We start from the raw sequence: 23,487 nt of genomic DNA, 5'->3' as shown, positions 1-23,487 counted from the left end.
CTGCCCTTCCTTCATCAATCATCTTCGTCACTTCCTCAAAAGACTCAATCAAGTTAGTGAGACACGACCTCCCCTTCACAAAACCATGCTGCCTCTCGCCAATAAGTTCATTTGTTTCCAAATGGGAGTAATTCCTGTCCCGAAGAATCCTCTCTAATAATTTCCCTACCACTGACATAAGGCTCACCGGCCTACAGTTTCCTGGATTATCCTTGATACCCTTCTTAAACAAAGGAACAACATCGGGTATTCTCCAGTCCTCTTGGACCTCACCTGTAGCCAATGAGGATACAAAGATTTCTGTCAAGGCCCCAGCAATTTCTTCCCTTGCCTCCCTCAGTATTCTGGGATAGATCCCATCAGGCCCTGGGGACTTATCTACCTTAATGCTTTGCAAGACACCCAATACCTCCTCCTTTTTGATAATGAGATGACTGAGACTATCTACACTCCCTTCCCTAGACTCATCATCCACAAGTCCTTCTCTTTGGTGAACACTGATGCAAAGCACTCATTTAGTACCTCGTCCATTTCCTCTGGCTCCACACATAGATTCCCTCTTCTGTCCTTGAGTGGGCCAACCCTTCCCCTGGTTACCCTCTTGCTCTTTATATACGTATAAAAAGCCTTGGGATTTTCCTTAATCCTGTTTGCCAATGACTTTTCATGACCACTTTTAGCCCTCCTGATTCCTTGCTTAAGTTCCTTCCTACTGTCTTTATATTCCTCAAGGGCTTCGTCTGTTCCCAGCCTTCCAGCTCTTACGAATGCTTCCTTTTTCTTTTTGACTAGGCTCACAATATCCCGCTTTATCTAAGGTTCCTGAAACTTGCCAAACTTATCCTCCTTCCTCACAGGAACATGCTGGTCCTGGATTCAAATCAACTGACGTTTGAAAGACTCCCACATGGCAGATGTTGATTTACCCTCAAACAGCCGCCTCCAATCTAAATTCTTCAGTTCCTGCCTAATATTGTTATAATTAGCCTTCCCCCAATTTAGCACCTTCACCCGAGGACTACTCTTATCCTTATCCACAAGTACCTTAAAACTTATGGAATTATGGTCACTGTTCCCGAAATGCTCCCCTACTGAAACTTCGACCACCTGGCTGGGCTCATTCCCCAATACTAGGTCCAGAATGGCCCCATCCCTAGTTGGACTATCTACATATTGTTTCAAGAAGCCCTCCTGGATGCTCCTTACAAATTTTGCCCCATCTATGCCCCTAGCACGAAGTGAGTCCCAGTCAATATAGGGGAAGTTAAAATCACCCACCACTACAACCCTGTTACCTTTACATCTTTCCAAAATCTGTCTACATATCTGCTCCTCTACCTCCCGCTGGCTGTTGGGAGGCCTGTAGTAAACCCCCAACATCGTGACTGCACCCTGCCTATTCCTGAGCTCCACCCATATTGCCTCGCTGCATGACCTCTCTGAGGTGTCCTCCCGCAGTACAGCTGTGATATTCTCCTTAACAAGTAATGCAACTCCCCCACCCCTTTTACATCCCCCTCTATCCTGCCTGAAGCTTCTAAATCCCGGAATATTTAGCTGCCAATCCTGTCCTTCCCTCAACCAAGTTTCTGTAATAGCAACAACATCATCGTTCCAAGTACTAATCCAAGCTCTAAGTTCATCTTCCTTTCCTGTTATACTTCTTGCATTGAAACAAATGCACTTCAGACCACCAGTCCCGCTGTGCTCAGCAACTTCTCCCTGCCTGCTCTTCCTCTTCATCTTCCTGGCCTTATTTACTAGTTCCCCCTCATTTATATCACCTGCTGTCCTACTGCTCTGGTTCCCACCCCCCTGCCACACTAGTTTAAACCCTCCTGAGTGACGCTAGCAAACCTTGCAGCCAGGATATTTGTGCCCCTCCAGTTTAGACGCAACCCGTCCTTCTTGTACAGGTCCCACCTGTCCCTGAAGAGATCCCAATGATCCAGATATCTGAAACCCTCCCTCCTACACCAGCTGTTCAGCCACGTGTTTAGCTGCACTATCTTCCTATTTCTAGCCTCACTGGCATGTGGCACAGGGAGTAATCCCAAGATTACAACCCCAGACGTCCTGTCTTTTAACTTTCTACCTAACTCCCTAAACTCCCTCTGCAGGACCTCGTCACTCTTCCTGCCTATGTCGTTGGTACCACAACCTCAGGCTGTTCACCCGCCCCCTTCAGAATGCCCACTGTCCGTTCAGTGACATCCTTGACCCTGGCACCAGGGAAGCAACATACCTTCCTGGAGTCTCCTATAACTATTGCTCTTCTGCACTTTGTCCCTCCCTGCTGAACAACAGTGCCAGCCGTGGTGCCACTGCTCTGGCTGCTGCTGTTATTTTTCCCTGATCGGCCATCCCCCCCAAACAATATCCAAAACGGTATACTTGTTAGAGAGGGGGATAGCAACAGGGGATTCCTGCCCTTCTAGCGGTCACCCATCTATCTGCCTGCACCTTGGGTGTAACCACTTCTCTAAAACTCCTGTCTATGATGCTTTCTGCCACCTGCATGCTCCAAAGTGCATCCAGTTGCTGCTCCAACCGATCCATGCGGTCTTTGAGGAGCTGCAACTGGGTACACTTCCTGCAGATGTAGTCGTCCGGAACGCTGAAAGCATCACGGACCTCCCACATCTCACAGGTGAAGCACTTTACCCCTCTTTCTAACACTAATTAATAAATTAATTTAAAATAAATAAATACTTATTAAATCCTGACTAGATTATGTTGCAATGAACTATGTGGTCCCCAATGCTAGATTTCTACTATAAATATTAAATGCTAAGTAAATACAGTAATCTCCTCCCTCTGATTTAGTTACTCTACTTATTAATTAGTTAATTAGGGTTTTAATCAATTTTTTTCAATGTTTTATTTTCAAATTCAGTACAAATTCCCTGCCAGCCAATCAGGTCACAGCTTTCCTGTGATGTCACTTCCTCAGTTCCTTTTAGGGTTTTTTTCAGTTTTTTTTTTACCAGAGGTAAGGTTTTTTATACTTACGCTCCGGAACTCCGCCCTCCGAGTCTTCTTCATGGATGTAGGCCACGACTCCCCGAGGTAAGTTTTTTATACTTACCGGTCCGGAACTCTGCCCTCCGCTACTTTTTCTCTGCTGATATGAATTTCTTTTATTTCCTGGATCTTTTTAGCCCCTCGGTCACTCCTATTTCTGGTATGGAACTTGTGTCTTCCACTGTGAAGACAGACACAAAATATTTGTTCAAAAATGCCTCTGCCATTTCCTCATTCCCCATGAAAATAGCTCCTGTCCCTGCTTCCAAGGAATCAATATTTACTTTAGCTACTCTTTGTGTTCCAGTATCTGCTTTTAAAGTTTTACCATTTAGTTTATGTTACCTCTCCTCATTTTTCTATCAAAATTAATCACTTTACCTTTCTCCACATTAAATTCCATATGCCTTGTGTCAGCCTGAGTTTGGCATCAAGGAGCCCTAGCAAAACTGGAGTCAATGGGAATCAGGGGGAAAGCTCTCCGCAGGTTGGAGTCATACCTCGCACAAAGGAAGATGGTTGTAGTTGTTGGAGGTCAATCATCTCAGTCCCAGGACTTCACTGCAGGAGTTCCTCAGGGTAGTGTTCTAGGCCCAACCATTTCAGCTGCTTCATCAATGACCTTCCCTATATCATAAGGTCAGATGTGGGGATGTTTGCTGATGATTGCACAATGTTCAGCAGCATTCGTGACTCCGCAGATACTGAAGCAACCCGTGTCTAGAGACAGCAAGACCTGGACAACATCCAGGCTTGGGCTGATAAGTGGCAAGTGCCAGGCAGTGACCATCTCAAACAAGTGCGAATCTAACAAGCTCCCCTTGATGTTCATTGGCATTACCATCGCTGAATCCCCCATTCTCAACATCTTGGGGGTCACCATTGAACAGAAACTGAATTAGAACAACCACATAAATGCTGTGGCTACAAGAACAGGTCAGAGGTTAGGAATTCTGTGGTGAGTAACTTACCTCCGGTCTCCCCACTGCCTGTCCACCATCTCCAAGACAAAAGTCAAGAGTGTAATAGAACACTCTCCACTTGACTGGATGGGTGCAGCTCCAACAATACTCAAGAACCTCAACACCAAAAAGGACAAAGCAGCCCGCATGATTGGCACCCCATCCACCACCTTGAACATTCACTTCCTTCACCACCGACGTACAGTGGTAGCAGTGTGTAGCATATACAAGATGCACTGCAGGAACTCACCAAGGCTCCTTTGACAGAACCTTCCACACCCATGACCTCTACCACCTAGAAGGACAGGGGCAGCAGATGTATGGGAACATCATCACCTGCAATTTCCCCTCCAAGCCACACAACATCCTGACTTGAAACTATATCGGCGTTCCTTCACTGTCGCTGGGTCAAAATCCTGGCACTCTCTTCCTAACAGCACTGTTGGTGTACCTACACCCCAAGGACTGCAACGGTTCAAGGAGGAAGCACACCATCACCTTCTCAAGGGCACTTCGGAATAGATAATAAATGCTTGCCTAGACAGTGATGCCCACATCCCATGAACGAATAAAAAATGTTTATGTTCGTCCGAATTCTGTCGCTATCCTCCTCACTGTTTACGACATTCCCGTCCAAGTCACACAGCATCCTGACTTGGAACTATATCGTCGTTCCTTCACTATTGCTGGGTCAAAATCCTGGAACTCCCTTCCCAACAGCACTGTGGGTGTACCTATCTCACATGGACTGCAGCGGTTCAAGAAGGCAGCTCAGCACCACCTTCTCAAGGGCAATTAGGGATGGGCAATAAATGCTGGCCTGACCAATGATGCCCACTTCCTGTGAATGAATAAAAAAAAAGTTTCATTTCATCTGAAATCTCCTTGTTCATTGTGATATTGTAGACAAATGCAAGGTACTCATTTAGTACAAGGTACTCATTGATGACCCGACATGGTCATCAAACCTGCAGACAAGGGTGGTGCTGTTGTCATATGGCGTACCGACCTCTTCCTTGCAGAAGCTCAACGCCAACTCACGGACACTTCTTCCTACCTCCCTCTGGACCATGACCCCACTACCGAACATCAAGCCACCATCCAAAGGACTGTCACTGACCTCATCTCCTCTGGAGATCTTCCCTCTACAGCTTCCAACCTCATAGTCCCACAACCCCGGACAGCCCGCTTCTACCTCCTTCCCAAAATCCACAAACGGGACTGTCCTGGCAGACCCATTGTGTCAGCCTGCTGTTGCCCCACTGAACTTATTTCTTCCTATCTAGACTCTATCTTTTCTCCGCTGGTCCAGTCTCTTCCCACCTACATCCGTGACTCTTCTGACGCCCTACGTCATTTTGACAATTTCCAGTTTCCTTGTCCCAACCGCCTCCTCTTCACTATGGACGTCCAATCGCTCTACACCTCCATCCCCCACCAGGATGGTTTGAGGGCTCTCCGCTTCTTCCTGGAACAGAGGCCCAACCAGTCCCCATCCACCACCACCCTCCTCCGCCTGTTATTCTCACATTGAACAACTTCCCCTTCAACTCCACGCACGTCCTTCAAGTAAAAGGTGTCGCTGTGGGTACCCGCATGGGTCCTAGTTATGCCTGTCTTTTTGTGGGATATGTCGAGCATTCTTTGTTCCAGTCATACTCAGGCCCCCTCCCCCAACTCTTTTTCCGGTACATTGATGACTGTATCGGTGCTGTTTCCTGCTCCCGCCCCGAACTGGAAAACTTTATCAACTTTGCTTCCAATTTCCACTCTTCTCTCACCTTTACATGGTCCATCTCTGACACTTCCCTTCCCTTCCTCGACTTCTCTGTCTCCATCTCTGGGGATAGGTTGTCTACTAATATCCATTATAAGCCCACCGACTCCCACAGCTACCTCGACTACACTTCTTCACACCCAGTCTCCTGTAAGGACTCCATTCCATTCTCCCAGTTTCTCCGTCTCCGACGCATCTGCTCTGATGATGCTACCTTCCATGACGGTGCTTCTGATATGACCTCCTTTTTCCTGAACCGAGGATTCGCCCCCACTGTGGTTGACAGGGCCCTCAACCGTGTCCGGCCCATTCCCCGTACCTCTACCCTCACCCCTTCCCCTCCCTCCCAGAACCGTGACAGGGTTCCCCTCGTCCTCACTTTTCACCCCATCAGCCTCCATATCCAAAGGATCATCCTCCGCCATTTCCGCCACCTCCAGCGTGATGCCACTACCAGTCGCATCTTCCCCTCCCTTCCCCTGTCAGCATTCCGAAGGAATCGTTCCCTCCGTGACACCCTCGTCCACTCCTCCATTACCCTCACCACATCGTCCCCGTCCCATGGCACCTTCCCCTGCAATCGCAGGAGGTGTAATACCTGCCCATTTACCTCCTGTCTCCTCACTATCCCAGGCCCCAAACACTCCTTTCAGGTGAAGCAGCGATTTACTTGTATTTCTTTCAATGTAGTATACTGTATTCGCTGCTCACAGTGTGGTCTCCTCTACATTGGGGAGACCAAGCGCAGACTGGGTGACCGCTTTGCGGAACTTCTCTGCTCAGTCTGCAAGCAGGACCCTGAGCTTCCGGTTGCTTGATATTAAAACACTCCCCCCTGCTCTCATGCTCACATCTCTGTCCTGGGATTGCTGCAGTGTTCCAGTGAACATCAACGCAAGCTCGAGGAACAGCATCTCATCTACCGATTAGGCACACTACAGCCTGCCGGACTGAACATTGAGTTCAATCATTTCAGAGCATGACAGCCCCCCATTTTACTTTCATTTTTAGTTATTTTTTCTTCCTTTTTTTTTTTACATTCTTTTTTACATTTTTTACAATTTTTTTTTGCATTTAGTTTGTTCAGCTTGCTTACCCACTGTTTTTTTCAGGTTTGCACTTGCTGCTGTTCAATATTCAGTGTATTAACACCTAATCTGTACTAATGCTTTGTCTTTCAACACACCATTAACATATTGTTTGCCTTTGCTCCGTGACCTTTTGGTCAGCTATGTGGCCTGGTCCAATCTAGACCTCCTTTGTTATCTCTTGCCCCACCCCCACCTCACTTGCTTATAACCTGTGACTTTTCTAATATTTGTCAGTTCCGAAAAAAGGTCACTGACCCGAAACGTTAACTCTGCTTCTCTTTTCACAGATGCTGCCAGACCTGCTGAGTGGTTCCAGCATTTCTTGTTTTTATTACTCATTTAGTACCTCAGCCATGCCATCTGCCTCCACAAGACGATACCCTTTTTGTTCCCTAAATGACCGTACCCTTACTCTGATTACTCTTTTACTGTTTATGTGTATATAAAAGACTTTTGTATGACCCACTTATCTATTTCATTTATTCTATTTGCCTGCCTTATTTCCTCCTTCAGTTTTCCTCTGAAATTTTTGTATGAGAGAAATGGTTAATGTTCAGAGTTTCCAAGGCACAAGGCAGCTGGCTAAATTGTTCAAGGATATTGCTTTACTGAAACCTTGGCCAGGATTTTACCCTTGGCGGACGGGAGCCGTCCACCGACTGAAAAGTCGGTGGTGAACCCGTTTCCTCCTGGCCTGGAGATTTGACCTGCATTTTGTGGGTTCCCGGACTTTAATTGCTCTGAGGTGGGACTTCCACCCACTTGAGGCAGGAAGTCCCGCCTAATGGAACTGCCGACCAATCACGGGCCGGCAGCTCTTGGTCCCAGCAGCACCATTGGGAGCGGTCAACACTTCTGCGACTGCAGCCCAATTTCAAGATGAAGATTTCAGGGAGCCCGGAACCAGGTACGTTTTTGTTGCCTCACGGGGGGGGTGATCGGTCAATTGGGGAGATGGTGGGGGGGTGGTGGTGTGTTGATTGCGGAGGGTGGTTGGGACAGCAGGGGCAGCCCTCCGTTGGGCACAGGGTGCCCGATCATGAGGGCCCCCCCCCAAGGCCATCAGAGAGCCACCTGTTTTTGTCAGGCGGCTTCTCTCGGGCCTGGGCCGCCTGCCTGCCAATGATAAAATCCCCGTAGCAGCAAGCGGAGGCCCATAAGTGGCCACTTGATTGGCCTGAGGCAGCGGGCCGTTTTTCTCGGCTGCCGCCCTGCGTAAAGTGGGTCGGGAAGGGCCCCCCATGCCTCCCGCTCCATTTTATTCCCACCGCCCCATCACGTTCCCACTTTTTGGTGGGTGTAAAATTCTGCCCCGCTACCCTTTTGCTACCAGCTTATGTTTGTTCTGGCATTGCATCCTGAAGTAAAATTTTCCTTTACTTTTCCCCTCGCTGATTTGGAACTATTATTTCTAACTATCCTCAACCTCTGATAATTGTAGGAGCTGGAAGCCGAGCGTGTGCAATTGATAGAAGAAGTCACTGCCAACAAACGCAAAATGAAGGAGTTGGAGAATAACCTGCTAATCAAGCTTAGCACCACCAAAGGTAAACCATTTCAAATATTTCCATTGCTTAAGCTGATATTTTGCACCAGTCAGAAACAAATAGTCATTCATATGAAAAAAATTCCTCAAGATCTATACCAGCCGATATAAAAGGGAAAGGAAAGACACACTGGTACATTCAAATAATACATGATCCAAAACTTTCACTGTTGTCCTCAACACTGCATCAACCTAAGTTTTGTACATCTTCTGAGAGGTAAGGCTCATGTGGAGCATGTAAACTGTATGGGCTGTTTCTGTGATGTAAATGTAATTTAAGATTATAATTGTGAGGAATGAAGTCTTGATCAGCTCAATGGACTTCTTTGCAGGTTCACTGGTGGATGATGAGTCTCTGATTGGAGTCCTTCAGATAACAAAGTCAACAGCAACTGAAGTTAGTGAGAAGCTGCATGTGGCAGCGGAGACAGAGATAAAGATTAACAATGCACAGGAAGAATACCGACCAGCAGCCACTCGTGGTAGTATCCTGTACTTCCTCATCACAGAAATGAGCATGGTTAACATGATGTACCAGACCTCACTTGCACAATTTCTGAAATTATTTGACATCTCCATGGCCAGGTATGCTTATCAATAGTATTAGATGAAATATTGACAGTCAGTAGGTTGCAAAACAAAGGTTTACAGATAGTAACCAAATCAATTGATACCAGATCTGTGCAGGTATGAGTCTGGCATCATTAATGAATATTAGAAAACTGCATATGCAGGGACTCTGAAATAAAAATACAAATGTTGCAAACACATAGTTGGTCTGTCAACAGTGTCATGCAGGCCCCCACCTGCCAAGCATGAGGCACATGGACATTAAATTTCAAATTGTTGTTGAAGTGAAGAAAGGACTTGCTTTAAAAAATTGCCAGATCTTGGCCGGAAATACATTTGTATATTAACAGACAGTGTTTGGAAGGTCAAAGCAGCCATTCCCTGACACATTCAACCCACAATGGACTTTAATCACCAGACGTTGAAGGTGGGGGAGCTCGCTTTCCAGGCTAACTGCTAAGATGGCCGAATACACAAATAGACATGGTCAAACCAGCCAGTTACATGAGTAACCTGCTGGGCAACCTGAGATTTTTGAATTTGTACAAACAGTTTGAACTCAAGAGTGTCTGTTTGCTCCTGGACTGAGAAGATCTCTCCTTGCTGGCTCGCCACAGCCTCTCCTGTCTGCTCCCATCTCTTTCTCACGGAACTCCAAATCCACAGAAAACACATGAACCCCAAGAGAGAAAAGTCTCCTACAGCGAACAAGGTTTAAAAAGAATCCTGGGCCCCAATGAAAAGCAAGATCTACAGTGAGCTCGAAGAACCATAACACAAAAAACCTCCTCAGATATTGTTTCAAACTTTTCTACTTTATTTCTTCTGTTTTCTGTCTGTCTCTATTTGCATGTGTGTATCGTGTGTGCATGCTAGAGTGGGCGCATCATGTATCCATAGGCGTTAACCGAATTAGAGTTTAAGTGTAAGTGTAATAAAATTTCATTTTTCTTCTTTAAACCTGAGAAAGCCTGTTGTGCTGGTTTCTATGCCTTATAATTGGAAAGCGATGAAAAAGGATTCACCAAGGGAAGTTGAAAACATGGTGTGTTTAAAAATTAAACCCTGTTGCAGTAAGACCAGGTGAAGGCTGAAAGGGAACCCTAGACCTCTTTTTCACCTGGTCAGAACAATAGGTAAGAAGAGAGGGGAGATGGATACCTTATAGCTTGTAAGATAGGAGTCAAATGTTTTCAGTCCGCTCACTGTACCGGGAAAGGTGTCCGCTTACTGTACCAGGAAATGAGTCTGTGCGCTGTATTGGGAAATGAGTCTGTGCACTGTACCAGGAAATGGGTCTGCGCACTGTATCTGAAAATAAGTCCATGTGCTATATCAGGAAACAGGTCCATGCATTGTACCGGAAAACGAGTCTGTCCACTGTACCGGTAAACAAGTCAGCACACTGTACTGAGAAATGAGTCCATGCACTGTACTGGGAAACGAGCTCTCTCACTGCACCTGAAAATGAGTCCTTGCACAGTACCAGGAAATGGGTCCAGGCACTCTACTGGGAAATGAGTCCATGCACTATACTGAAAAATGGAACCACTCACTGTACTGGGGAACAAGTCCATGCACTGTACCGGGAAACAAGTCTGCTCAATGTACCGGGAAATGAGTGCACACACTGTACTAGGAAATGAGTCCACATCCTGTACTGGGAAACGTGTCTGAGTACTGTAAGATACTGGGAAATGAGTGCATGTACTGTACCAGGAAACAGGTGCATACACTGTGCCTGAAAATGTGTCTACTCACTGTACCGATAAACGAGCCTGTGCACTGTACTGGGAAACAGATCCATGCAGTGTACCAGGAGACAAGTCCGCACACTGTACCAGGAAACAAGTTTGTGTACTGTACTGGGAAATGAGTCCGTGCACTGTACCTGAAAACTTGTCTACATAAGAACATAAGAAATAGGAGCAGGAGTAGGCCATTTGTCCCCTCGAGCCTGCTCAGCCATTTAATAAGATCATGGCCTCCATGACGAGCTTAAATTTTCAAAGGGAGGGCAAAGGAGGGACAGCCAGCAACCTGCATGCTTCCAATTAACTGGCTGCCAAACTCGTTGAAGAGCTTGTTAAGGGGCTGGAAAGGGACTGTCATGCTAGGCCCCCACCTGCCAAGAATGAGGCACATGAATTTTGTCATGAACATTGATTTTAAACTGTTACTGGAGTGAAGAAAGGACTTGTTAAAATGATCGGCTGTGACTGGAAAAGACATTTGTATATTAACAGACAGTGTTTGGAAGGACAAAGCAGCCATTCCCTGACACATTCAACCCACAATGGACTTTAATCACCAGACTTTGAAGGTCGGGGAGCTCACATTCCAGGTTGACTGCGAAGATGGCCTAATACACAGACAGTCAAACAAGCTACATGACTAACCTGCTGGGCAACCTAAGTATTTTGAATTTGTAAAAACAGTTTGGGCAGAAAGTCTGTTTGCTCCTGGACTGAGAAGGTCCTGTCTCAAACCTCTGAATCCACTGAAGACACATGAACCCCAAGAGAGAAAAGTCTCCTAGTCTCCTACAGCAAACAAAGTTTAAGAATATTGGGCCCCAACGAAAAGCAAGATCTACCTACAATCAAAGACTCTACAGTGAGCTCAAAGAACCGTAACAACAACTCTTCAGATATTGCCTCATACCTTTCCACTTTATTTTTCTTCTGCTCTTTTCTGTCTCTATTTGCATGTGTGTATCGCATATGCATGCTCGCGTGAGGTACGGCATGTATCAGTAGGCATTAACCGAATTAGAGTTTAAGTTTAAGAAATTTCAACTTTTCTTCTTTAAACCTAAGAAAGCCTGTTTGTGCTGGTTTCTTTGCCTTATAACTGGAAAGTAGTGAACAAGGATTTACCAAGGGGGAGCTAAAAACATGGTGTGTTTAAAATTAAACCCTGTTACCATAAGACTAGGTGAAGGCTGAAAAGGAACCCTAGACCTCTTTCTCACCTGTCGTAACGGGGACAGAATTAAATTTTCAAAGGTCAGGACGGGAAGAGTGAATGATCTGGGGCACATTAGTTCACAACTGTCGGGAGCACAGTGGGGAGCTGTTATTTATTGTTGCTGCTGATAGAAAAGGGAAAGTCAAACTGAGATACTAATGTGGTGGCACAAAGTTGCCATCGCTTGAAAAGACCCGTTATTTAATTACCTGATGAGTGAGCATTTGGGCACTTGCTTGGACTTTGAGGCTGATGGTCCTCTGCTCTCCTATGTGCTGCATTTTGCTAGGCAATGGCAAGCCCAATCATGGCTGCTGTTTGCCTTTGAGTATCGCCCACTAATTATGCACCAAAACTGCCTCTGGCCTCATTAGGGCCTTTGCATATCAAAATAGCCTTTTGCCAGTGATTCTGACGCAGCATGGGGTCAGGATTCAGAAATGATCCGGGCGTTTGGTTCCCGATGCTGGATGGAAAATCCAGCCCTTTGGTCTCAGTATTTCAAGAAGGATATGGAGGAACTGGAGAAGGTACAAACAGGATTTACAAGCAGGATACCAGAGCTAAGAGGTTATACCCATCAGGAAAGACTGAACAGGTTGGGTCATTTTTCTGTAATGCAAACAGATGGCTGAGGGATGACCTGATAGAGATATTTAAAATTATGAAAGAGCTTCATAGGGTAGATATAGAGATGTTTCTACTTATTGGGAAATGCAAAATTATGGATCATATATAAATAAAATAGTCATGAAAGCAATAAAAAATTCAGGAAAAACTTTGGTTGGAATTCAGGAATGGTTAGACTGTTAAACTTGAAGTAGTTGAGGGAGAAAGGAATAAAAGGCAATGCTGATAGGGTTAAATGGAATGGGATGGGTAGAGGCTTGTGTGGAGTATAAATATCAGCATAGACCAGTTGGGCTGATTGGCCTGTTTCTATGCTGCAAAGTCTATATAACTGTCTGTATGTTATTTTTGCCAATAAATGGAAGGTTTCAGCCTGAAGCTCAGCTTTCTATTCTGCTAGTGAAGAAATACACATGATACATTTTTAATGAACCTAATCCCGAGTTTGGCCTTCACACTAGAGTTTTCTGATTTTTTTTCATGCAGATCTAAGAAATCACCCGTTGCTTCAAAGAGGATCAGCAATATTATTGACTACCTGACCTATGAAGTGTTTAAGTATTCAATACGTGGTCTTTATGAAAATCACAAGTTCCTTTTCACTTTATTGCTGCCTCTTAAGATCAACCTTGAGCGAGGATACATCAAGCACAATGAATTTCAGACCCTGATAAAAGGTACCACATTTTCTTCAGGAAGATCTCAGCTGGAATTAGAGAATTAAATCATAAATCTACTATTCTATTCCACATTCTTAAAATGGATGTACACATTACTGAACTTGTTTGAATGTTTTTCAGCAGCTTAAAAAATTCCTGTTGACACACTTTGTTCCTAGAAGTGCAGCAAAGTAGAAATTCTGGGCACTGCAGTAACCCAATGCTGGCTTGTTGCAAATCCCACTAATTTCTATACTGGTCAGCAGGCAGCTAATGTAAAACCTACCTGCCATTGCTCAGTGGTGCCAAGGGGTGGCGGAAACAAGCTTGGGAGGATTTAAAGGCCTGCAGCATCTTAAAGAAAAAGGGATTAGGAGAAATGGGGGCTAGGACTAAGTAAGTCATAAATCAATTAAGGGCACACATTGATATTTTACCCACACAGATATGCAGATGAGGGATTATGTATTTGAGATGGTTTGTGCCATGCTGAAAGAGATGGTGGTGGCTGTGAATGTCACTTCTCTGCCTCCAATACACTCAGCAATTTTGCCCCCTGATTTTCTACTGTTATAGGGATGCTTTTACTGTCTACCATGAAGACAGATACAAAATAGTTGTTCAAAGTCTCTGCATTTCCTTGTTTTCCATTATTAATTCCCCAGCCTCATCCTCTAATGACCAACGTTTACTTCAGCTACTCGCTTCCTTTTTATATACTTGCAAAGTTCTTACTGTCTGTTTTTATGTTGTTATTTTATTCTCAATCCATTTTCTCTAGTTTCTATAATGTCCCCAAATTCTGGCCTACCGTTAATCTTTGCAACATTGTATGCTTTTTCTTTCAATTTAATACCATCCTTAGCTTCCTTAGTTAGCCACAGACAGTTCATCTTTCTCAGTCTTTCTTTATGAATGGAATCTATCTTTGTTGTGAATTAAGAAATATCTCCTTAAATGTCTGATACAGCTGACCTACCATCTTACCTTTTCACCTATTTTCCCCAGTCCAGTTTAGCCAACTCTGTCTTCATAACTTTGTAATTGCCATTACTATTTAAGTTTAAGACATTAGTTTCAGACCTAAGTTTCTCACTCTCAAACTGAATGTGAAATTCTGGCATGTTATGATCACTCTTGCTAAGAGGATCGTTTACTATGAGATCATTAATTGAAAGAATCATAGAAAGAGGCCACTTGGCCCATCGTGTCTGTGCCGGCCGAAAAACGATCTGCCCAGTCTAATCCCACCTTTTAGAATTTGGTCCATAGCCCTGCAGATTACAGCACTTGAGGTTAAATGAGTTGAGGGTTTCTGCCTCTACTGTCAGGCAGTGAGTTCCAGACCCCCACCACCCTCTGGGTGAAAAAGTGTTTCCCCATCTCCCCTCTAATCTTTCCACCAATCACTTTAAATCTATGCCCTTTAGTCACTGATCTCTCTGCTAAGGTAAATAGGCCCTTCAACTCCACCCTAACCAGGCCCCTCAAAATTTTGTATATTTCAATCAGATCTCCCCTCAGCTTTCTTTGTTCCCTGTCTCATTACACATTTCCATATCTAAAATAGACCGTTCCCTGGTTGGTCCCACAATGTATTGTTCTAAAAAAACTGTCCCAAAGACACTGAATTCATTCTCAGGCTGCCAATTGATATGTCCAATCTATAAGATTAAAATCACACACAATTATTGCAGATCCTTTCCTAAAGCCCCCATCATTTCTTGACTTAAACTCTGTCCTACAGTGTAGCTATTGGTAGGATGCCTATAGACTTCTTTCCCTTGCTATTCCTTATCTCCACTAAACTGATTTGACATGTTAATCTTCTGAGCAAAGATCATTTTTCACTACTGTACTGATTTCATCCTTTATTAACAGAGCTACCCCACTTCCTTTTCCTCCTATCCTTCTGAAATATCAAGTGCACCTGATCTAGTTCCCAGCCTTGGTCACCTTGCAACCACGTCACTGTAATGGCCATCAGATCATACTCATTTATTTCTATTTGTGCCATCAATTCATCTATCTTGTTACAAATGCTGCATGTATTCAGATAAATAGCCTTTAAATTTTGTCTTTTTACCATTTTTGTTTTTACTCTGGCCCTATTTGCTGCTGCACTCTTATGTTTGTTCTGTCCCTTCCTGTCACACTCTGATTATCATTCCCCATATCATTACCCTGTGTTATTGCCACGTCTTTTCTCTTTAACTTTCTAAATTTCTCCTCACTTGAGCCCATTCCCAACTATTTGTTTCAAAGCCCGAGCTACAGCCCTAGTTATTCAATTCTCCAGGACACTGCTCCCAGCATGGTTCAAGTGAAGTCCAATTCAAAGGAACAGCTCCCCCTTTCCCCAGTATTGGTGCCAGTGCTGCATGAATTGAAGTCCGTTTCTCCCACACCAATCTTTGAGCCACACATTCAACACTGATCTTATTGACCTTATGCTCTTGGCTCAAGTAGTCATCCAGAGATTACTACTTTGTGGTTCTGCTTTCTAACATAGCCCCTAGCTGTTCATACTCCCTCAGTAGATCCTCTTTCTCAGTCACAACTATGTCATTGGTACCTATGTGGACCAGGACAACTGGATTTTTTCTCTCCATGTTCCTCTCCAGCCCCAAGGTGTCCTTAACCCTGGCACCAGGCAGGCAACACAGCCTTTGGGACTCACGCTCTTGGCTGCAAAGAACAATATTTATCACCCTAACTATACTGCCCCCTACCACCACTGCATTCCTTTTTACTCTGAGGTTGAATGTCGTGGTCAGTTTGCTTATCCTCCCTGCAATCCCTACTCTCGTACACACAGTTTGCAAGACCCTTGTACCTATTGGTTAAGTGCAAGGGCTGAGGCACCTCTAATGCTACCTTCTGGATCCCCATATCTGCCTCATTTGTAGTCACATCTGCCTGTCCCTGACCATGGACCAAATCTGAAGTATTTAACCTAAGAGGTATGACGGACTCCTGGAACAAAGTGTCCATCTAACTTTCTCCCTCACTGATGCATCACAGTGTCTAAAGCCTGGACTCCAGCTCATCAATTCTGAGCCCATGTTCCTCAAGCTGCAGATACTTACTGCAGATGTGGTTGTTGTGGATCACACTGGTGTCCACCAGTTCCCACATGCTACAGCTGCAACACATTACCTGCCCTGCCATTTCTATTGTATTTTATTTAACTAATAGTAAATAGTGAGGAGGAAAGCCTTAGATTATAGGACAGTATAGATGGGCTGGTAAGATGTGCAGAGCAGTGGCAAATGGAATCCTGAGAAGTGTGAGGTGATGCATTTTGGGAGGACTAACAAGGCAAGGGAATATACAATGGATGGTAGGACCATAAGAAGTACAGAGTGTCAGAGGGACCTTGGTGTACTTGTCCATAGATCACTGAAGGCAGCAGCACAGGTAGATAAGGTGATTAGGAAGGCATATGGGATATTTGCCTTTATTAACTGAGGCGTAGAATACAAGAGCAGGGAGGTTATGATGGAGCTGTATAAAACACTAGTTAGGCCACAGCTGGAGTACTGTGTACAGTTCTGGTTGCCACACTATAGGAAGGATGTGATTGCACTGGAGAGGGTGCAGAGGAGATTCACCAGGATGTTGCCTGGGCTGGAGCATTTCAGCTATGAGGAGAGACTGGATAGGCTAGGGTTGTTTTCCTTGGAGCAGAGAAGGCTGAGGGGGGACATGATTGAGGTATACAAAATAATGAAGGGCATTCATTGGATAGAAAGGAAGAAACTTTTTCCCTTGGCGGAGGGATCATTGTGCAGGGGGCATAGATTTAAGGTAAGGGGAAGGAGGTTTAGAGGGAATTTGAGGAAGCATCTTTTCACCCAGAGGATGGTTGGAATCTGGAACACACTGCCTGAAGGGGTGGCAGAGGCAGGAACCCTCAAAACATTTAAGTATTTAGATGAGCACTTGAAACACCATAGCATATAAGGCTACGGGCCAAGTGCTGGAAAATGGGATTAGAATAGATAGGCTTGATGGCCGGCACAGGCACGATGGGCTGAAGAGCCTGTTCCTGTGCTGCATGACTGACTCTATGGGCTGAATTTTACTCCACCGCAGCGGGTCAGCTGGTGGTGTGGGGGCGGCATAAAATTGAATGGGAGGCTCCAGGAGGCCTACCTGCCCTGCCCCCGGTCGACTTTATAGCAGTCGGGCGAGGGGGGGGGGGCGGAAATGGCCTGCCCAAGGTCAATCAAGGCCCTTAAGTGGCCACTTAACGACCTGGCAAGCCTGGCAAGCGGGTGTGCCGGGGACGTGAAAGGCCGCCTAGCGATAGCTACCGGCCATTCCATGCCTTGGGGCGGGGGGGGCCATGTCAGTCGGGCACAGAGTGTCCGATTGAGGGCTACCCCTGCCTCCCAACCCACCCCCAAGACCCAAGATACCCCCCTACCCCCAAACAACCACTCCAGCTTCACCAGGGAAGGACTGATCCCTCTGGTGAGGCAAGCTCAACTAACCTCATCTCTCGGCTCCATGGTGTCGGCTGGGCTACAGTCCCAGCAGTGGCCACCAGTCCCGGTGGCGCTGCTGGGACGAAGCTGCTGGCCCATTGATTGGCTTGCAGCTCACTGAGGCGGGACCTCCTCCTTCAAGTGGGTGGATCGGGACAGTTAAAGCCTGGGGACCTGTAAATTGCGGGACAGATCCCCGGGCTAGGCGGAAGCGGGTTTGCCACTGACTTTTACGTCGGTGACGAATTCCCGTCCGCCTAAGGTAAAATCCAGCCCTATGACTCAAAACATACCCAGATCCTTCCGCCATGATGGCCTCTCAAAGTGAACTCAATAAAGCTCCTTCTTCTTTCTTTGGCCTCCTTGTCTCGAGAGACAATGGGTAAGCGCCTGGAGATGGTCAGTGGTTTGTGGAGCAGCACCTGGAGTGGCTATAAAGGCCAATTCCAGAGTGACAGACTCTTCCACAGGTGCTGCAGATAAAATTGGTTGTCGGGGCCGTTACACTGTTGGCTCTCTCCTTGCGCTTCTGTCTTTTTTCCTGCCAACTGCTAAGTCTCTTTGACTCGCCTCTCTTTAGCCCCGCCTTTATGGCTGTCCGCCAGCTCTGGCGATCACTAGCAACTGACTCCCATGACTTGTGATCAATGTCACAGGACTTCATGTCGCGTTTGCAGATGTCTTTAAAGCGGAGACATGGACGGCCAGTGGGTCTGATACCAGTGGCGAGCTCGCTGTACAATGTGTCTTTGGGGATCCTGCCATCTTTCATGCGGCGCACATGGCCAAGCCATCTCTAGCACCGCTGGCTCAGTAGGGTGTATATGCTGGGGATGTTGGCCACCTCGAGGACTTCTCTATTGGAGATATAGTCCTGCCACCTGATGCCAAGGATTCTCCAGAGGCAGCGAAGATGGAATGAATTGATACGTCGCTCTCGGCTGACATACATTGTTCAGGCCTCGCTGCCATAGAGCAAGGTACTGAGGACACAGGCCTGATACACTCGGACTTTTGTGTTCCGTGTCAGTGCACCATTTTCCCACACACTCTTGGCCAGTCTGGACAAAGCAGTGGAAGCGCTTGTTGATTTCTGCATCTAGAGACAGGTTACTGGTGATAGTTGAGCCTAGGTAGGTGAACTCTTGAACCACTTCCAGAGCGTGGTCGCCGATATTGATGGATGGAGCATTTCTGACGTCCTGTCCCATGATGTTCGTTTTCTTGAGGCTGGTGATTAGGCCAAATTCGTTGCAGGCAGCCACAATCCTGTCGATGAGTCTCTGCAGACACTCTTCTGTGTGGGATGTTAATGCAGGATTGTCAGCAAAGAGAAGTTCCCTGAAGAGGACGTTCCGTACTTTGGTCTTCGCTCTAAGACGGGCAAGGTTGAACAACCTGCCACCTGATCTTGTGTGGAGGAAAATTCCTTCTTCTGAAGACTTGAACGCATGTGAAAGCAGCAGGGAGAAGAAGGTTCCAAACAGTGTAGGTGCGAGAACACAGCCCTGTTCCATGACAATATGAAAGGCACAATTCAGCATAACGGTGCCTCATTAGATCCCTTTCCTATCCTGAGTGGCGTAAAACAGGGCTGTGTTCTCGCACTTACACTGTTTGGGAATAAAGCTCACTTCACTATATTCCGCCTGCCATCTCCTCTCTATCTTGATTCTGTACCTAGCGCCCAGTTTCACGCCATGCTCTGGCACATCTGAGATGCTTAACAAAGCTGGCCTATACCGACACTGGCAACCCATTGAGGGAGCAAGGATGAAGGTAGCATCTCCCAATTCAGACCTAAAAAAATGTGCATTTTAGAACAATGAATACGAACTCCATTTATAATATCAATTGCAGAAAAATATAAAAACCCCATGTAATATACCCATGAATTCCCCCAAATGTTTTTGTTGCCCACGACAACTGAGTGGCTTGCCAGGTCATTTCAGAGGACAGTTAAGAGTAAACCACATTGCTGTGGTTCTGGTGTCACATGTATTCTAGGGTTTCAAGTTTTGAAATATCACTCAATTATCTGCTTTTAGTTTTTAAATTTAGATAATAACCTTGTTTAATTTATTGAATTTACTTATATGCTTTAGGTCTTTTACAGTAACTTAGCCCACAGTCCTTGTTTGAACCTCTTCACGAATTATCCATCAAGCAGCGTCACTTAACCCCACCTCAAATTCCCAGACTCAAATTTTATTTATTTATTTTATTTATTAACCCGGGTCGCTGGAGCTGTGAGGCTGCGGTGCTAACCACTGAGCCACTGTGCCGCCCATTTTCTTGCACTCTGGTGAAAGCTGCACTTAGGTGAAGCTATTCTGTGCTCAGACTATTACTATTAATTCCTTTACTTAGCCCAATTGAAATATTTAACTTCCCCCTCTTAGTTTGAATCAATGTCCTAGTTTAGAAAGAAAAAAAGACAAATATTCACCATCCAATCACTTACCTGCTTTCCTGTGACATCACACTTTGATATTTTTCGAAAGCTTGATTTGAACGTGGTCCATCTGTTCCCACCTTATATCCTGCTTCCGTTTAGGTCAGCTCTGGCTCAGATCTCACTCAGTTCCTGCTCCTGATCTCGGGACCTGCTCTGTCGCCACTTACTATATCCTGCTGCATTCTCACTCAGCTCCCACTCCTCCTGGTCTCGGGACCTGTTCACCTCGTTCAGCTCCCACTCATCCTGATCCTAGGGCCTGCTCTGCTGTCACTCTTTATCTCCCACTTCGTCCTTGCTCAGCTCCATCTACTCTGGGTCTTGGGCCTCCTCTGCCACTGTTCTTTATATCCTGCTCCAGTCTTGCTCAACTCCCTCTCCTCCAGGTCTTGGGCCTGCTCTGCATAGCTCTTTATATCCCAATTCATTCTTACTCAGCTCCCACTCCTCCTGGTTTCGGGCCTTCTCTGCCATCATTCTTTATATCTTGCTCCATTCTTGTGCATCTCTCGCCTCTCCGGGCGTCTGGCCAGCTCTGCCGCTACTTTTTATGTCCCACTCCGATCTCATTCAACTCCTGCTCTTCCTGATCTTGGGCCTCCTCTGCTGCTGCTTACTATATCTTGCTCCATTCTCACTCAGCACCTGCTTCTCCAGGTCTCAGGGCTCCTCTGCTGCCACTGCTAATATCTCACTCCAGTCTTGCTCAGCTCCTGCTCCTTATGGCTTTAAATGCTTTTAAAGAATGCTCAATCTTCAGCTACAACTTGCTTACTCATATTCAGCTGGTTGCTGTTATGTAGAGCATGTTCGTTCAAGGGCTTGCCACTAAATTGCCAAGCGGCCTCCTTAATGAGCATTAGAAGGCAATTTATGTGGCAATCAGCCCCATTACAGTCTTCGGTTGGCCATCCCAAGATTATGCTTCAATTCCTTTACCAAGGTGGCAGCTTGCACAAAAGCAGCATTGAAACTCAAGACCCCAGCTTGCCCACCTCGGAGGCTTCTTAAAGCTGACTGAATCAGTGGAAAAATTGTCCCAAGATAGTTCAAATAGGGAATTTGTACTGTCCGATGCCTTGCTTTTAAAATTCTTATCCTTGTTTTCAAAACCCTTGATGACCACGCCCCTCCCTATCTCTAATCTCCTGTAGCCCTACAACCCTCTGAGATGTCAATATTCTGCTAATTCTGGCCATTTGAGCATTCTCAATTTTAATTGGTTCACCATACCTTCACGTGCCTAGGCCCTAAACTCTGGAATATCATCCCTAAAACATTCTATCTCTCTACCTCACTTCTGTCTTTAAAGAGGCTGCTTAAAACCTACCTCTTTGACCAAGCTTTTGGTCACCTGCCCTCTTACATTGCTCAGTGTCATTTTGTTTTATAATGTTCCTGTGAAGACCCATGTAATGTTTTATTATGCTAAAAGTGCTTCATAAATACAAGCTGCTGTTGTTGCTATTCAGAGTCCAGTCATCCAGGAGAGGCAGCAATGGATGTAGAACTTGACATTTTTTATTCATTCAGGCGATGTGGGTGTCGCTGGCCAGGCCAGCATTTATTGCCCATCCCTAATTGCCCTTGAGAAGGTGGCGGTGAGCTGCCTTCTTGAACCGCTGCAGTCCATGTGGGGTAGGTACACCCACAGTGGTGTTAGGAAGGGAGTTCCAGGATTTTGAGGAAATCCTGCAGTGATGTCCTGGAGCTCAGATGATTGACCTCCAACAACCACAACCATCTTCCTTTGCGCTAGGTATGAGTCCAGCCAGCAAAGGGTTTTCCCCCTGATTCCCATTGACCTCAGTTTTGCTAGGGCTCCTTGATGCCATACTCGATCAAATGCTGCCTTGATGTCAAGGGCAGTCACTCTCACCTCACCTCTTGAGTTCAGCTCTTTTGTCCATGTTTGAAGCAAGGCTGTAATGAGGTCAGGACCTGAGTGGCCCTGGTAGAACCCAAACTGAGCATCACTGATCAGGTTATTGCTAAGCAAGTGCTGCTTGATGGCACAGTTGATGACACCTTCCATCACTTTACTGATGATTGAGAGTAGGCTGATGGGGTGGTAATTGGCCGGGTTGGACTTGTCCTGCTTTTTGTGTACAGGACATATCTGGGCAATTTTCCACATTGCAGGGTAGATGCCAGTGTTGTAGCTGTACTGGAACAGCTTGGCTAGGGGGCGTGGCCAGTTCTGGAGCACAGGTCTTCAGTACTATCGCCGGAATATTGTCAGGGCCCATAGCCTTTGCAGTATCCAGTGCCTTCAGTCGTTTCTTGATATCACGCGGAGTGAATCGGATTGGCTGAAGTCTGGCATCTGTGATGCTGGGGACTTCAGGAGAAGGCCGAGATGGATCATCAAGTGCTTCAGCCTTATCTTTCGCATGCTCATGGAAGCTCAGGAGTTCTTAACCCTTGTCTCAAAAGTGTAGGACTTTGATCTCAAGGGTCTGCTTGAAAAGTAGAGTTTTCTCACCATCATTTGGGAGTGTTTTCATCGATGAATTGCACCTGGAACACATGTTAGCTGCAAGCTGCATTGGTTCCCCACAGTATGGAGACCTCAAGACTTATCAGCACCTCCAACATGCTTAGACTACAGGCTTTCAGGTCTTGTGGGAACAACTAGAGAGACCGATTGTATCTTCAGGACAACCAACATCTGTTACCTAACTAACTGGGTAAACAAGTCATCAAACTTCAAATAAAATACTTTACCAGATCTGGTGCTGGGGAATGAGGTGGGCCAAGTGGACCATGTGTCTGTTGGGGAACACTTGTAATCATTGTATCGTAAGGTTTACATTAGTAACTGAGAAGAGCAAGGAACAATCTAAAGTAGAACTTCAAAAGTAGAAGAAGGTAACTTCAATGGGATGAGAGGGGATCTAGCCAGGGTAAAATGGAACCAAAGACAGACAGAAAAAGCTGTAACATAACAATCAGTGATCTTTAAGAAGGAGATGTTTCAGGTAAAAGCTAAATACATCCCAACAAAGACACAAGGTAGGGGAACCAAATGCCAGGGGGATAGAGGATGTAATGAAACAAAAACAAGGGTGTATGATGCATGTCAGATGAATTTCTCAAAATACAATAAGTTGAGAGGGGAGGTGAAGAGGAAAATATGACTGGCAAAGAGAGAACATGAGAATAGAATAGCATAAAAGGAATCCAAAAATCTTCCACCAGCCTGTAAACAGTAGGCAGTATTAAAAGACATGGTGGGGTCCTATTTGGAACAAAGAAGGGGAGATATGCTGAGAGACACAGGGCAAGGCTAGAATACTTCGAGTAC

The 23,487-nt window shown here is 45.7% G+C and overlaps 1 protein-coding gene across 1 annotated transcript in view; it reads left to right on the top strand.

Annotated features, from left to right (window-relative positions):
- The window catches only part of LOC137367179 (dynein axonemal heavy chain 8-like), a 2,062,041-nt gene that overhangs the window by 1,789,453 nt on the left and 249,101 nt on the right, over nt 1-23,487 (top strand). Inside the window, exons 102-104 of the mRNA XM_068028615.1 lie at nt 8,296-8,401; nt 8,733-8,985; nt 13,057-13,247. Coding sequence (XP_067884716.1) covers nt 8,296-8,401; nt 8,733-8,985; nt 13,057-13,247 — 550 coding nt within the window. The remainder of the gene's footprint in view (nt 1-8,295; nt 8,402-8,732; nt 8,986-13,056; nt 13,248-23,487) is intronic.

This window comes from Heterodontus francisci, chromosome 3 (assembly GCF_036365525.1).
Source record: "Heterodontus francisci isolate sHetFra1 chromosome 3, sHetFra1.hap1, whole genome shotgun sequence".
Classification (NCBI taxonomy): domain Eukaryota; kingdom Metazoa; phylum Chordata; class Chondrichthyes; order Heterodontiformes; family Heterodontidae; genus Heterodontus; species Heterodontus francisci.
This window is presented reverse-complemented; position numbering and strand designations above follow the sequence as displayed.